Genomic DNA, 16948 nt, shown 5'->3' with positions numbered 1-16948 from the left:
ATTACTTTTTAAGATAAATTTCAATTTCCCAAAATGGCTTTTGTTGAGCGCAAATATCTTGTGTATCAATTATTCATTTGTCTTTATTATTCATTTCTGATATCATGTAATCTTAAATATTTAGAAAACATTTGGAATTATATTATATACGAATACATAATTTTACCCATATACAATAACACATTTGTAATTTGTGAAATTAACTATTTGGAATATGATAATAACATTTGAAAAAGATAGATCAAAGACATCAAATCAAGTTCCAAAATCTAAGGTAAACAAACCCAACATTTCATAATTCTTCAGAGGCTACACACAGACATGATAAAAGATAATTTAATAAACGATTACAAACTTGTCTTCCGAACAAAACAACAGTCAACTTCCACTAAAGTAAGGCCCTGTACAATCATTCTCCTTTACTAAATCAACATAAAAACACATATAAAAACATTTAAAATACAATTATTTGAGCAAATGAGGTTAAAATATTGTCACAGTTTCAATCAAAGTGCTACTTCAAGAGATGAAAATATATGCAAATATAGATCCTTTTACTGTCAAAACACTATGAGTCAAAACATTATGACCACCTAATTCGTTTTCCCTTTTTGCTGCCTCGTGAGTGCATTCAAATGCAGTTTAAGGAAGGAAGTGTGGGGATCTGAGGAAGGACACAGCTCATTGATGTCTCTCATTGGCTGCTATCCAACAAATAAACTACTATTGTTCTCATTGTGCTAAAAGCTCCAGACAGAAAAGTGTCGCCATGCTGTGAGCCACAGCAGTTTTTTCAGTTTCTGGACTGACCTACGGCTACACAGCTCAGTAGGAGGAAGTCTGTGATCAACTTCTTTATGTAAAAGTTTTATCAAAAAGGGCTTTTAACATCCTGTTTTGATCCATAACCCCAGCTAGCAACCACTCATAAACCGCGCTGACCACAAACACAGAACAAAAGCTGCCAGTTGAATGGTGAAACGATGATGGCAGGGTGGTCATAATGCATATCATGTCATTAAAACTTAGTGAGTAATAAAAAGTGGACTGATGCCCTGTTTTCGCCCCTTAAAATTGTGCCCACACTGAAGGTTGATGATAGTTCTCCATGTTCCAGTGCTGCCAGGCCGGGGAGGGGGAGAGACGTCTTCAGACCAGGACCACAGAGGTTTGGTTTCAACAGGAAGAGTCCTGGAAAAGACACTCTGAAAATGAGCTTTGAAAATGAAAAGCATTTGCGACGGTCTGAAATGATCACTCACTTGACTGGTGAGTCGTCGAGCTGGACTCTTTTTCTTCTCATGGACGGACTGCAGACGAGTGATGAGGAATTTTTTGTCTTCTCCCTCCTGAGGAGAAAAAAAAACAAAACAGAAAATGGGTTTTGAGATGAGACTCGCACACTCGATTAACCCTAATCCAAGTTACTGCATCAATTATAAGATGATTATTATTGCAGCTGAAGACGGTTTGAAGAGGCAGAGACTGTTATTGTATATAAAACCACAGTCATTAAATACGTTTGACAAACGTCGAAGTATTAGGTGATTAACCTCAAAGGGGAATTTCAACATTAAGTGCAGACATTCTGACTCACACACTTGGTGTGTTGACACAAATTTGCTGTGTGGTTTTTTAATTCTTTAGAAAAAGGAAGCCGTGTCATTTTTCTGAGACGTAAGTCACGACTCCAATTCCACTAGTAATTTAGTATCCAATAATTTCATTTTTTATTTCCCAAACTATGCTGATAAAAGAATTAAGACTTTATTTGAAGAAAAACAGACATTGCGCGTCAAAGTGGCTTTATGTTTATGCCCTACTGTGCAAGTGTAAACAATTTGAGAAGTTGTGTGGCGCTGAAAAATGGCTGAGGTGGCGCCAGCAGTTCCGCAGACACATTTTTTACTTTGAAATTCAACGACATTTACATGCAACTGACTTGTCGCAGTCCAATTACCCACAGCGATGTGTGTTGATGACTTTCCATGGATTGGTTTTCCCATGTGTTTACCACTGTGCTACTATTCATGTATATAAAGAGCAAAGAATTCGCTAGAAGGAGATATAGAGTACAACTTGATACACCTTGAGCACAAACACTGAGCTGAGCTCTGCTTAGTATCCACTTTTAAGAAGTCATTGTGTTGCAAATTCACCCATTATTTTCCGACAAATAATATTTTCTGAAGTTTTATGAAGTACGTAAGAACATTTTTAATTGGCCATCATGAACGGCAGTGAGCAACTGGACAGTAAGGATGTGTGCCAAAAACCTCAAATTTGGGGTGCAAAGTCACCTTATTGCCTGACAATAAAACAAACGTCAACTATCCTCACTGTAACAGGAGTCACTGTGGCAAATGAATGATACGAACAGAGATCAAGTGCTTGAAATAATCTGGTTTCTTTGTATCAGCAGCATCCATAGTCACCACCAGGGGTCCCACAGTCACTAGATTGACAAGCAGGAAAACCACAGTCACAAGTAGATGATGATGATCCAACTGACATAGAAAAGTTAAGAAAAACATTTTCTCTTTCATAATGCAGCTACTTGTTTGAGTCAAAAAATAAAATCACAGTGAATTGCACCTAAATTAAATATGAACACGCAGCCACAATAAAGACGGAGACTGTGGCGGTCTCTTCAGACGCATTTTTTGTACAATGTTTTTGCCACCGCTTAAGCACATGAAAAGGCTCAGTTAAGAATGTGTGCTATTAGACTTGAAGGTCTTCAGGGAACACAGATTTAATAAACAAGTGTATACTTTAAGCCTCAATTGTGGCTTCATAAATGACTTACATTTTGTATTTGCTCCTGCAACAAGCTGATGATCTTTCTCTGGCCATCCACAACTTGGATATGGAAGTAAATGACGATGCTGCAGGAAAGAAACCAGCAGATGTGTTTAAAACAGTACAGGCTAACAGTTGGACCACTTCACTCACAGAAAGATCCCAGCTCCCACAAACAGGAAAAATGGGTTTTCCACTAGATATGTGTGGACACTGGCTAGCACTGAAAGTTTGGGGTTGTCTTTTTCCAGTTCTTGCACCCAGATTTTGCCAGCCTGAAACATTGTTTTGAGCTCACGGAACGGGCCGCAGGACGACGACGGGGTGATGCTGCGGACGGAGAAAAACGGATGGCTGTTGCTCAGTATTTGGTTATCATGGACTATTAAATAAAGTGTGTGTTACCTCCACATAGTGTATGTGACGCACACAGAGGCGCCGAGAAAAGATGGGAAGCAGAGAAGCGTGATGAAGATCGTAGTCATCTGGCTGACTCTGTAGGGCTTCCTGGGGGCCTGACAGTTCATCATCACACTGCTCTGAGATGGAAAAGACAGGGTCAAAGGTCGCTGAAATATCATAGCTTAAGGAGTCATAATAAATAGTTGACCTGCAGCAACACAAATATATATTTGTAAATGCAGCCACAGAGCAGAACATGCCAGATGTGCAGCAGAGGCTGACCTTCTTGATGTAGAAGAGCAGCAGCAGCTTCAGTATCTGCACAGCAGGCAGAAGCGGAGTGAAAAGAACTCCCAACCTGAAAGAAGGGATCTGAATCTCAACAAAGGGGCGTTAACAGACTTGTGTGAACCAAGGGAGCAGCATCAATTACCAGGCCAATGACTGTCCATAGATGAGCTCCAATACGTTCCTGACGATATCAAACACAGGCTTCCTCCGTCTCTGAAGCACCTTCTCAGAAAACACCCTGCACAGCAACAAAGTCAATGAGAGAAGCCAACAGATGCAGTGAAAAAAACAACCCGCTCACCTCCAAAGCAGTTCCCCACACAGAGTGTCCAGCAGAGTGAAGATGAAGTCCATCAGCAGGAATCTGTAAAGCTCCTGCCCTACAAACGTCTCCCAACACTGCGGGAAACATTAAAACAAACCTGAGTCTCTTTATACTGCAGGCTTTGAGGACCTCATGTGTGTTACCGGCAGGCCAATACTCGACGGGTTGGAAGCCACTCGATACAGCCAGTGGTAGCAGAGCACCCCGAGAATGCTCACTTTTAACATCAGGTTCCTGAAAAAGACATCGAGAATTTCAAGCAGCAGTTTATCACCACTGACTCTCTCTCAGTCCGCTGTGCACCTGCAGATGGCCACATATGTGCGTACGGACGGTGACTCGTAGTCTTCCATCCAGGCTGCCAAGTAGAACAGGCCTGGCAACAGCATGTTTATGAGGGACACAACCACAGGAAGCGCCAGAAGACTGGCCTCATTCACCAGCGGGTCCTGAATGAAGCGGACGCTATGCTGGAGGTTCTGTGAGGAAAAGACATGATCTGTGCTCGGGCTTTTTAAGTGGTCGTCACTTTTCAGATGAACTCTCACCTGGTGCATGTGTTCTGATAAGTAGTAAATGCCAAGCAAGCAGGCTGTGCTGCAGGTGATGCAAATCAACCAGGCCAGAGTGTGAATCATCAGCTTCCGCAGTCTCTGGCACATGGTGATGGTGACCTTCTTATGATTGACTTCAGCAAGCAGTTCCTGCATGGACAAACAGCTGTCAGCCAAGAAATGGTGGGACGCACCAACCAGGTACAGATGGGTATTGTGAAGCTGAGACTTGGAGAGGATTAACAGAGAAGAAAGCTGGCGGTCACATGGCAGAGAGAGGTGGGAAACTTCCTGTGTGCATGTACTTAGTCATCTGTCCTTGTGGGGACCAGTTTTTCGACTAAACACCTACTTTTGTGGGGACATTTTTGCCAGTCCCCACAAGGTAAAGCCTCAATTGGGGATGAACACTTCAAAATAACTGGGCTATTATAATTGAGTATAAGTCCTGGTTAAGGTTAGCTGTTTGTTTTGGATGGTTAAGGATGAGAGGCTGGGATAAGCATTATGGCAATGAATGGTCCCCACAAGAATGGAGGTACGTGCATGTGTGTGTGTGCGTGTGGACTTGCACCTTGATCTGAGTGCAGATATTCTCAGACATGAGTTGCACTGAAGAGCCCTTGATGACCTTGAAGTCCCAGGAGCAGAACACCTTCATGGCCAGGATACTGTGAGATTTGTCGATTCGGAAACTCTGCCCAAATGTTTTGGACATACTGCCGTGACAGACAACAAAAACGGATGTCAAAAGATGCAGGGGAATTTTGTGACTCATAAATCCCAACACCACAACCTACCTGTAAACAAGTATAATACACGTGATGAAGAAAGACATGCTGATGGTGAAGAAGTAGGCAAGAGGCATTTTGTAAGAGAGGCGTCCGGGCTCACACTCCGGACTGGTCTGGTCGGACTCATTCTTCCCCCCGTGGTCGCAACCTCTCAATAGCGTGTAATTTGAGTAGTACCCATAGTACATCACTGTGTCTGTGAAATAACCCTGCGACAGAAAGAGACTCAACATTTTAATTCTGGCACCCAAGCTTGTAATAACATGACAGAACTCGAACTGGTTGACAGGAAGTGTAAGAGCAAGGCCAAATACCAACATGCTGTGTGACTGAATTTGAATGATAAAAAAAAATCTGAAACAAAAACACATTTCTTTCCATCCTCTCCATAGCTGGTGACACGTGACTGGTGGTGAGGGTGAAAATGACACGTTTTAGCACCTTCCTCATTTTGAGGACCATTTGCAAGATGTTTACTGGCAGACAGAAGTTATGTACTATCATGCCTCACCATCCACTCACACTCTCACCACATGTTTTTTTTCTCTGAAAGTGTAAGACTATTGATTCTTATCATTGAGAAGTCATCAGACATTATGTGTGTTAATGGACTTTTTAATGGCTTGTGAAAGATATTTATTTACTCTTTACCAATCCCATAATGAGGACTTACTATCAACTTTACGTTCTTTATGCCAGATGTTGATTGTTTTTAGCATTTAGAAAGTAACAGTCTGTTGCTTTATACTTCGTATCACTGAAGAGTGTTGTGACTAAATCCCGACAGCATTCACACGACTTTCACAAGTTGATATTCGAAACTACACCAAGATTAAGCATCTGGATGGATGGTATCACAACTAAATGCAGGGTCTGGTGGCGTACCGCTCCAGTGAGCAGCTCCAATCCTGCGAACTTTGGTCTCTCCTGCAACAGTTTCGGAGGATGCACCGCTTGTGGAAGCACCAAGAACGCACCGGTCACCAGGAAGAGGAAGAGGTTGAAGAAGAGGAGGGTCTTGAGGAAGAGGAAGTAAGAGAGGACTCCAGTGCCGAAACGTCCGCTCACTCGCTTCAGGGCCACCTGCCACAACTGGAGGGAGTGAAGGAAGGAGAGCAAGCTGTACCAGCCATGTCTCACAGCCTGAGGAACAAAAGAGAACTCAGTACCACAACCATAAGCATTAATATAGTATTAACCTTTATAAAAAAAACATTCCGGGTAATGGAGGAAAGAGGGCCGACTTTGCATGCCAAGACTATTTCTAATAAGTTAATTAAATTGAGTTTCTTCCACACTCCCAACCTCCTCCACGTAGCCCCTCAGTCAGCAGTTCTTCTCACTTCTTTTTTCAACAACAACAGTAGTGGCATCATCTCCCAGCAGCCCCTCCATGTTTCATTAAAAAAAAAAAAAAAACAAAACTACTTAAATGTTCAATGATAGATCATCTTGCACTTTATTTAGTGATGTAGATAAATGACAGAATGGGAATTTGTTCATAGTTTTAGAAGAGGTTTATATTAATCCCACTCAAAAGCATCCATACAACAGCAACTCCTCAGGGATTGAAAAGGAGAGACGAAAATAAAGCAGAGAGGAAAATAAATCTTATATCTGCGCTTTGAAAATGCATTTCCCATTTCCAGACAGATTGCTACCTTCAGACTTTTACATCTGTACATACATACTGTAATTCTGGTCACACTTTAACCAATTATAAAATAATGACTTGCTTATTTATGGTTAGTACTTTGTAATTACCACGTTGTGTAGAGTGAACTTTTGTTTACTATGTCTTAATAAGACAATAAACACTACTACATAATTAATAATTACAGGGTAACAGGCTGCGAATACACATATGAATAAGAAGTTTATTTAGGTTAAATGTCCCATAGTACTACATAATACTAAAGAGTGGCTGTAATTTCATACCATATGTATTACAACTGGCATATCGATTTTCAAAAATGTTAAGTTAAGATTAGTAAAAGTTATATTATATCGAGAAATTGAATATTACTATATCACTATATCACTAACAGCCAAAACTATGCAACAATACAAGAAAAAAGAACTGAGTTTGAATTTGTTTTGGACACATTTTTGTAAATTTACGAGGAATAACAGAATCATTCTATTCTTAATAAACAATACTCTGGGCGGCACCACACCCATCGCAAATGGGACGCACCATAAGCATCTAATTTAATAATAATATATAGTACATCCTCAAACTCACATTGTCACAAGCTGCCTCTTGAGGGAAAATAACAAGAATAACAAAGGCGGTGTGGTTACTCACAATGATGATGTAATATTTGAGTCGACTGTAGCAGGGAATCTGGCTGCCTGAGAGCGTGCGGCGCTCCTTCTGTAATGCTAACCTCCTGTGGGAAATGAGATACAGTCAGTGATGGGATAAAATTTGAAGCTGGAATATCTAGTCTCTATTCTGCATATGACATATGATGAGTCAAGTCATAAAAGCACAAAAGATTCACCTAAGTTCCCTTTTTTCAGGGACACTCAGAGGCATCCCTCGCAGCATCCTGACCCGGTCACTCACAGACAGATTCTGCAGGTTGTTCACCAGCCGTTCTCGTTTCTTTGCTGCGGCACAAATCATGGTTTCACTCTGATCTGCGAACTTCACGCAACGAATTTCTCACTTTCTTCCTCAGTGCCGTCCGTCTCCATGCCGTAGCCGAGGATGCTGGGCCTGGCTGAGCGAGAGAACTCGTGGATGGTGGGCCGGCTCTGTTTGCGTCTCCGCAGCTTCATGGTTCTGTTGTAGTACTGAGAGATAATGGCTCCTCTGCTGCGGCCTGCAGTCATCAATGTGACACAAATAAAAGATCGCCTCGTATTTCGGGACGCTTGTAAGTCACACTGGGCTCAACCTTGAAGGTACATGGTCTTTAAATGAAGGACAGACAGGAGCACTTGTGGTGCTGCAGCCCGAGCGTTAATACAATAGAAGGTCATGACAATGCAAATATCATCGCTACATAGACTAATATTTAATCAATGAAGCTTCCCAGCAGTCTCTCTTTGTACAACTCCAACAGCAACTCTCGGTCTAAGAGTTTAGCAGGAATGATTTACAGATGAGTTGCAACAATATATGCTTGAACCCACCAATGGTGCGACTGGGCATGGACGACAGGATCTTCAGGGTGGCTGAGGACCACCGATCTGCTATAAGGGGGTCCGTCTGGCTTTCATCCTCAACGAGGTCCTCTCCTCTCCCATGTCGTCTCTGATCCCTGAGGTCCCCTCTGGAGTCAGGCATGTACAAGATTTCATCTTGGAAAAACAAATAAAGAATACAAGACTTTCATCATGCTGAACAATCGGTGTGTCACAGTGACTGACAACTGGAGGACGCGCCTGCGAGCCCCGAGATATTTGTAGAGTCATGTAAGGCTAAGCTAACCTGCCTTTGTTTTCCCGGGAAAATGTTGCCATTTGAAGAGAGCGGCGCTTGTTAAGGTGGATTTTCAATACGAAACTTTTGTTTGACAAAGTCCTTAACATGTATTGTATGAAAAGACGCTTGTTTGTAGCAATTCACAGCAGTGCTTGAACAGCAATGAACCTTTCAGGTTAGATTTAGATCCGTTGTTTACATGTGAAACACGGTGGTACAACGTAGCAATGATTTAGGGCAGAGATTGCGATGGTGTAAGTAACTCAGCTGAGTGCGTGTCGAAATATCAGGTCCACACTTGCACGGCGGCCGGGTCTAAAGCCATTACTCATACAAAATACAAATGAGTACACACATAACATTAGCCAACGATTTGGATAAGGCAACCTCCTCTAAAAAAGGAAGCAATAATAAGCCAGACTTCACAATGTGAATCAGCTAGTTAATCACCTATTCTAAAGAGACATCTTTCTGTTTAATTCACTTATGTTGTGTAATGTCAATAACAGAGACTTGAACAAGTTAAAAGTAAGTTTTTCCTAGTGAGCGTCCCCTTTTTGCTGTAGAAAACACCATTTCCTACATTTTGCTGGGAAATTTTGTGATGAATGAGGCACTTTGTGTTGCTGCAAATAAAGTGAATCATGGTTCAGACTGTTATCGTCACACTCAACTTCGTCACACCTCTCACACAACCATATGAACACAACACATCCAGAGGGCACTCAATAATTAACATGCTATTCCCACACAGCTGGTTTTATAGTTGTAGCGCACCAACTATCATGTAAAGTGAAAAACAAAGTAGTAGTAGTAGTAATTTTCAGTACCGACACCCTGCTAGGTAAAAGCCTGATAACTACTAAACTAAAAACATCTCACAAGTAAACAGTGCAGACACAGAGATGGTTAGTTTAAATCATGTCAGTTCAGTGAAGAAACCAGTGAGTGAAAACCAGTGCTGAGTTGGCAACAGCAGAGTTTTGCGTTACAAATGACTCACAACATAATAATAATAGACCAATTACTGTAATAGACACTTGACTAATATTTGAGAGTGTGCCAGAAATGCGTGGTTGTGTATGTTCTGAGGCATGATTTTGCTGCAGTGAGATAAATGTTTTCCTGGCAGTAATGAATATAACACACAAAATACAGAACAACCTTTTGCGTAAAATCTGAAAAACACACACAAGATTAAACTTCGGATCATGTGTTCATCAGTGTTGGACTTTTCTTTGGATAGATGCGCAGCACGACTCTCACCAACGACTAACATAACCATTGGAAGTCTTAAGATTCTTTCTGTAAAATGATAATGAATCAAAATCTTTGTTTTTGTGTGCTATATGCGAGGTTCAACCTGCATAACTGTATGCACTAATGTAGTGTTTCTCCACCTTTTTAAACCACGGCATCCTTCTTTCATTGAAAAAATTCCCAAGGCACACCACCAATGGCACCTCGGTCGAAAGTTCTGTAGAAAATCCCTTGTAATTTGTGAACAATTGTAGCTTCTGACACTTGGCTGTTTTGGCATGCTATTTACAGAAATTGCAGAAAATGTATTGGTTACATCTCAAGAAAGGGGGGGGGGGAATATGGCAAAAAACATATATAATTTATTTATTCATTTATTTAAAATAACAGTTTAGATTTTTTCCCACAGTCTCATGCAATTGCATGATTTTATTCCGGTTTAGATTAGATGATCTTTATTTGGGGAATTCCCAGAATTTGTTTTTGCCTCAACTTCATAATGTTTCTTTATCTTTTCACATCTTGGAGTGCATTTATTTGGTTCTGCATTTAGTTTGTAGTGTAAAAGTAATAAAAGTAATTAAGTTTTGAATTGAGTTAGCCGTGAAGGCTTGTGGTCAAGTCAGACGCACATCAGGTTTAAATACAACTGGGTATCTGTGGCATCTTGTTGACAGGACAGATGCATGTCTTCACAACAGCTTTTCATTGTAACCCAGTCTAAGGAGTGGTCACGACATGGTCACACTGCTTATTGAGCATGTCTGGGAGACACACGGTCGACCTGCAGATTCTCTCACATTGACATCACAGAGAATAAAGACCCTTAAAAACTGAAAAACTTATTTTGTCCAATATAATTTGATCTTTTTCGTTTGTCTGCATAAGGGGTGTGACATTTTGCATTCTGTGAGTGACTCCATCATTTTGCTACATCTCACAGAGAAGCCTTGGGACTTAGATGTAAATGTGTGAATGCGTACCTTCATTCTCCTTTTCCAGGTCTTCTTGTAGCAGCTGCAGCTCGTAGGCATCAGACCTCGCTCCTCTCTGTGTCTGCTCATTTATCAGTTGGTGAAACGAGTCATGAACACCCTCCTCATCAACCGGACTTCTGTCAAAGACAGTCGAAAGATCGACAAAACTGTGAGACGTAGACATAGCAAAATCCCAAGCAGAGAACAACGATTCATGAAACACAAATCCGATAATGTTTCTGTGATACGGGATCCCTCAACGAATTAAAGCCACAGAAAATCCATCACCACGTTTCATTGAGTGCTTGAGGTGAGTTACGTTCCATATTTCATACTGTTCCTGCACTCAAGTAGATGAATTAGATCACTGGTTAAACCGGTTTGGATCCAGCTTGAGGCAACATCGGTTTCCATTAGCATGTGATCCCTGCTTGGATGGATTTCCTCCAGACAGGTTGAGTCATAAATTGACAGATTAAACTGTCCAACACTATGCACAAAGTGAGGTGGAAGAACACAAAAAGTTTCAAGACAACTTTCTCACACCGTTCTTCTCAAGAGCTCACCATGCCGGACGATGATAAGTGGCACCACAGAGCAGCTAATCTGCACATTCAGTGTCCCACTTTGTCGTTCAGATCAACTCAACATGCGATTCCCTTCCACTGGAGTGTTTCTGTGGAGTTCGGGTAAACTTGTGATTTTTTTCCTTTTTTTTTTCACTTAAGGTTCAGGCGCTGAAGCACTGGAGGAAGACTAAACAGACAGTGAAGCTCCTCCACGTGCCAAGGAGACTGTGGGAAAGTTTTTAAAGAACATGGGAAAGTTTGAGGGTTTTTAAAAGCTCTCAATATTTACAATTTAAAAAATAAAAATAAGACTTCTAATCAACTGGTTTCCATCCATTGCAGGGGGGTCCTGGAATGACACCCCAGAGAAACCCCAGAGTTTGCTCCATTTGACTCTTAAATGTCTGCACATACAGTAGATTGTTTACTATTAAATAGAAATCTCATTACGTTTCAGAGTAGGGATGGGAGATAACTTATCGTACACCACCAAACACAATCTCCACAATGACAATTCTGCATCCAACGATAAATTCGATAAACACACGGATCACTCGCTGCTTTGGACCTGTATACATGAACATGACCAGCTCCGCGGCGTTTGACAGCCGACACCGCCGTGTGACAGTTGTGGAGAGTGTGGTGGACTTTGGTTCATGATCGCAGTTTTAAACTTTAATACAGGGAACCTTTGATAATGACACTGGTCGACTCTGAGTCTCTGGATCTGTGTTTATTTTATTAGATGGAGTGGTCCTCATAGGTTCTCTGACGCGGTCGTCTGCCTTGGCTCACATCAACACATGCAGGTTTCCCACTGCGCTGGCGCCTCGTCCAAACACCGTGGAGAAAATAGCTGGATATTGTCTCCGGTATTGTCAGCGGCATCCTCTTCCAATTCCATCCAAAATTCCAAAACGGTATTAGCGAAATCTTCACTAAGGCAATGAAAAATTTTAGGAGAGAGAATTGTGATAAGGTTTTTCATCACACAAGACAAAGGACTGACAGTATGTATCATGATTTCGAGAATGGAATATGACTAAATGATCATTTATTCACATTATTTCTAATATTTCTTTGATAGCATATAGGAAATGCGTCCAGACTGGTCCATAGTTAAAGAAAACTGTTAAGAGACACGAGATACAGCAGACAGACGACCCTAACCCCTAAATAAGGCTGATAATAATAATAATAATATTATTAATAATAATAATAATAATAATAATAATAATAATAATAATAATAATAATAATAATAATAATAATAATAATAATAATTATTATTATTATTATAATAGAGCAGTCTGTCAGACACGAGTGGCTTCGACCAGAGACGTGAAACATTGCATTTCTCATCTCTACACTTAGTTAACTATTATATTTAAACATAAACAAATAATCATGTTGGAGACAAATTCCTCTAAGTTTAATCATAAAACAGTTTCATGAGAGACTGCAATGTCCAACACATAGAACAGAATGAAAATGTATTGTGCCCCTATTATACACTAAATTACTATTAAATAGATATCTCATTAAGTTTCACAGTTTCAACAGTCTTGGGCATTTCTCTACAGTCATGAACAGACAGAACGAATCAATTTATGTTCTGCGTGTGAGTTGAAGGTTTGGTGAAAGCATTGCCCACAAGATTCACAGAAACAGAACCTACTGCTTTGTGAGAGGAAAAAAACCCAGACAGGAAACAGATGACAGCGGAGCAGGTTCAGTGCTCTCACATAAGCACGGCACAAAAGGTAACAGTTAACTCACAACAATGTACAGTATGGACAATTTGAGATGGTAAATTACCTAAAACATATATTCCTACTTCTTCACTGTCACAGAGTAAAAAAACAAGCTGATATGATGCCACTGTTCATTGGTTTTGTTCTGCACCGTTTCCTCAGATTTCAAAGCCCAAATGGCTTCCATGCAACAGTACAACAATAGCAAACACACAGTAGAAACTTACTCAAGCCCGGCTTCCATTTGAGGGTGGTTCAGGTCAAAGTTCACATTCCGAGCCATTCTTCTTCAGTCCAGATATGTTTGCCTCCAACACGGTGCGGCGGGAATCACACCCTCACCTGATCCAACCTGCAGGCCACACCCACCATGGTGATCACTCCTTTACCTGGGGAGGGGAAAAGGAAGTGGAAGAGTGAGAGCAGAAAAACACTACAGAGCACAGGAATTTGAAGTACAGTGGTCAGGTTTCTACTTGTCCTCACAGAAGTGAACTGAAGCACAACGTCAAACCGGCTGAAAACAACAACTGAACTCTTTGAAAATGTCACATCGTCACTCACTGGAATATATTATTGTGACAGGAGGCTGCTGTCACCATGAGTGTTGATGACCAGCACACAATAATGCTTTGTCACAGTGTGTAGACGCGAAGCCTCAAACATGCGAACACAAAGTCTCTGACTCAAGTCAGTGTGAGCTTCGTCATGCTCCACCTTCAGAGAACAGCTGCTGCGTTGGACAATCCTCAGGCTTGTAATGGGGAATAAACCTATGACTGCATGAAACTAAGGGCTGATAGAAATACTCTGGAAGTCACATTCTCAAATACATTTCTTGTTCGACTTTTTCAAAATGATTCTTAGATTTAGAGACTTAAAATAAGAACAGCTACTGTGAACTAGCATGTCAAGTGAACAAGAACCATGTGACAATATCGTGACTACTGCAACTCCTGTGCAGTACACACAGGCCACTTTACATAGACTGTGGTTTAGAATGTGGCTCTCACAAAATAACACCGACCATCTTCATGGGTTTCTGGTAGTCGGAAAAAGCACATATGGGCAGTACAGTCACCCAGACTCTGAAAACACTTCAGTTCACCAAGAAGCATCATCCCGGTTGTGGATCAAAAAATTAAGTTAGAACATGTTTGCCACATTATTAGTACTACTTAACTGTATATTGTTGTTCCATTATTCTATATCTTTAACACTTATAACTATCTCAAGCAAAATAATTGGTACAGTTGAACAAGCTTTTTTTCTTATTAGATATTTGACTTTTGTTTTTCCATTTGTTTGCCTTTAAACCACGGCTGCAGCTAGAAATGTGAATTACTCGAGAGTAAGGAAGTATAAATCAATATCTATGACTTCAGGATTTTCACCACATCTGTTTTTTGAGAATATTTATGAAATAGTCAAGTAACTATTCCACTGATCAGCTGCAGAATACTGCACTCAGGACTAGAGCTGTGTATTGGCAGGTATCTTGCGATACGATACACATCACGATACAGGAACGGTAATACGATATATTGCAATATATTGTGTTACTGTAAGTTCCGCAGTATATTCTAATAAAAACCATCAACTTAAGAGGGAAAATCAGATAATGCAGTACAATATCACGTGCATGAAAACAACTTTACTGTTATGATGTCAGTTCAGTTAGATTTTCACTTGAATTCCACAGTCCAATAGAGATATATTTCATTCCCTGAATCAACAAAACACCTCCAGTGTACAAAAAGAAAAGTTAGTATTAAACGTCACAAATGCAGCAGTATAGCCAAGTATCTATGTATTAAACACCGATATACAACTTAAAATATCAAGACAAGATCACGCAATCAAGTACTGCGATATTTTCTTAGACACCTACTCAAAACTATTAGTTTCATTATAATTACCCAAATTTGAATGTAACAATAGGACAATTTAAAACTCTTGGTGGTGGCAGCTGAAGCCTGTTTTAACTGTGTGACTACAACCCGGTCCAATATTCAATGGAACAAACCAAGAATAGTCAAGAAACACGTGCAGTTAGGAAAAAAAATCATGTCGCGATGACAGGCTACACAGTAACAGAAACAATGTCGCAGATACACGTTTGATCAAGGCCTTTCAAAAATGTGTTTCAAATGCAACAATAACTCGTCTTTAAAAAAGGATGCCAGTTCCAACTAAGATAATTGGACAGTGTGGGAGGTGATTCTTCAGAAGTGATGTAATGTGTGATTACACAAGCAGGACGGTCATTTTTAGCACATGCTGTACGTCTGTAGTTGGACCAAGACCCGGCAGAAAAGGGGTTTGGTTTAAGTTACACATTATTGGCAATAACAAGATGTTGAAAATAAACAAAGTAGGGAAAAAAAAGATTATTTTTCTATTTTGGAGGATTCACAGGTGAGAAATGTGTATTTGGTGCCAGTTTCAAAGTGCTGACCCATTCATTAGGAAGTTGTAACGTGAAGGTGTAATTTTCGAGTTTTATTAGGTCATAGCTTGCTGAAATTAAAGACGGGAAAAGTTATTTTCCACGACACGGCCATCAGCCTTTGAAATGTTGCTGTAGTACATTCTTAAGTTAATATAAATGAGTGACCCAGCAGATCAAGCGGGTTGCCGGCTGCCTTCAACACTCAAAAAGTCAAATTAATTCAAGGTTTGGGAGAATTTACTGTATTTTCTATATGTGACAGAAGACTGTTCAAAACATACTTTTACACCGGATGAGAACTCGAACCCGGTTGTGAACAGCTCCACACATAAATATAAATGAGGAAGGGGCAGTACAAATATTGTGAAAAGTTCTATCGTTGACACTTCTCACCTCCAATCCGGCTAAAATATATACACAATATATATATCATGTACACAACGACAAAGCCGGTGAAAGCGCGTCTGCACCAGGAGTCAAGAGACTGTGATTCCCCGGACACTAGTGACAAACTCACATTCGAATGAAGACCCAAACAAAGGCAGTCGATAAGCAGAGCTGTCATTGCACAAACGACTGCTCGCTCACCCGACACTAATCATCGGTATCCTTTTTGGAAGTTTGTCAAATTAGCAACCTTAGCTGGAGTGAAGTCGTAACGACTAATTTTGAGTTGTTTCTGTTGTTTGGAGGCGATGTAAAAAGTTGATTGCTTGAGCTAGTTACAGCGACTTCATCTTTGTGACATTAGAAACGCCTGACGACACATTTATTGACGATCCAACGTAACAAAAACTACAAGCGTGATGATGTTTTGATGCAGAACAAAGGTCGATTAATCCACTTACCACTTGGAATACTTTATAAACCGGTAGTATCTGAGGTCGCCAGTGTTTGTCAGTCAGAGTAGACCGGAGCATGAGAGAGAGAGAGCGCACAGACAGGAGCAAACCACTGCCACTGAAGGGGTGTTCCTGTTCTCTTTGCTATTTGTGCATTAAACTATGACGTTGGCAAGCTATTATCAATGGCAATGTAGCTTTGAATCGTATCAAAAATCATCTTGGCTTATTGCCTGAAATATTGATATCTAAATATACATTGCTGTTTGGCTATTAAGTTCGCCCTCTACCCAACAGTTTGTAGACTTTGTTCATTCCCGAAGCCACTCAACCTGTCTGACTGAACGTTGAGCAAGTTGAATCTTCCAAGTTGGTGCAAAGTTTAATAGTCGTGAGTTGTGTTTAAGAGCGCTGGGTGAAAAGCCATCACGTGAGCCGAACAATTCACGCTGAATGACACTGCATACAGCGCGACTGTATAAAACTGTGTT

General features: G+C 40.6%; 1 protein-coding gene across 3 annotated transcripts; it reads right to left on the bottom strand.

Annotated features, from left to right (window-relative positions):
* Positions 1-69: 69 nt before the first annotated feature.
* Positions 70-16568, bottom strand: LOC128754789 (transmembrane channel-like protein 6). Of its 3 annotated transcripts, XM_053857671.1 has the most exons (21): positions 16464-16568; positions 13391-13552; positions 10848-10978; positions 8313-8480; positions 7844-7999; positions 7676-7784; positions 7477-7561; positions 6054-6311; positions 5175-5377; positions 4949-5093; positions 4369-4524; positions 4124-4299; positions 3964-4054; positions 3797-3894; positions 3638-3733; positions 3487-3562; positions 3208-3341; positions 2956-3132; positions 2810-2888; positions 1263-1349; positions 74-1191 (listed from the first exon to the last, which is right to left on the bottom strand). In XM_053857671.1, the coding sequence occupies exons 2-21, from the start codon at positions 13444-13446 to the stop codon at positions 1177-1179; spliced, it is 2496 nt and encodes an 831-aa protein (XP_053713646.1). In that variant the 5' UTR covers positions 13447-13552; positions 16464-16568; the 3' UTR covers positions 74-1176. The 3 variants fall into 3 exon arrangements, with proteins under 3 accessions (XP_053713645.1, XP_053713644.1, XP_053713646.1); XM_053857670.1 differs by lacking the exon at positions 16464-16568 and adding an exon at positions 16133-16321 and having other exon boundaries at positions 70-1191; positions 4124-4524; XM_053857669.1 differs by having other exon boundaries at positions 71-1191; positions 4124-4524.
* Between the last annotated feature and the right edge of the window lie 380 nt (positions 16569-16948).

Source organism: Synchiropus splendidus, chromosome 2, assembly GCF_027744825.2.
Source record: "Synchiropus splendidus isolate RoL2022-P1 chromosome 2, RoL_Sspl_1.0, whole genome shotgun sequence".
NCBI lineage: Eukaryota > Metazoa > Chordata > Actinopteri > Syngnathiformes > Callionymidae > Synchiropus > Synchiropus splendidus.
This window is presented reverse-complemented; position numbering and strand designations above follow the sequence as displayed.

What these genes read in the sequence shown, in the direction of transcription:
- LOC128754789 (XM_053857669.1), bottom strand. Translation starts at nt 13,446, where the DNA reads ATGGCTCGGAATGTGAACTTTGACCTGAACCACCCTCAAATGGAAGCC. An exon ending in TCAAATATTACATCATCATT is followed by an intron (nt 6,312 to 7,476) that starts GTGAGTAACCAC and finishes TTTGTTCCTCAG; the next exon opens with GCTGTGAGACATGGCTGGTA. An exon ending in TGCTCTTCTACATCAAGAAG is followed by an intron (nt 3,342 to 3,486) that starts GTCAGCCTCTGC and finishes TTTCCATCTCAG; the next exon opens with AGCAGTGTGATGATGAACTG.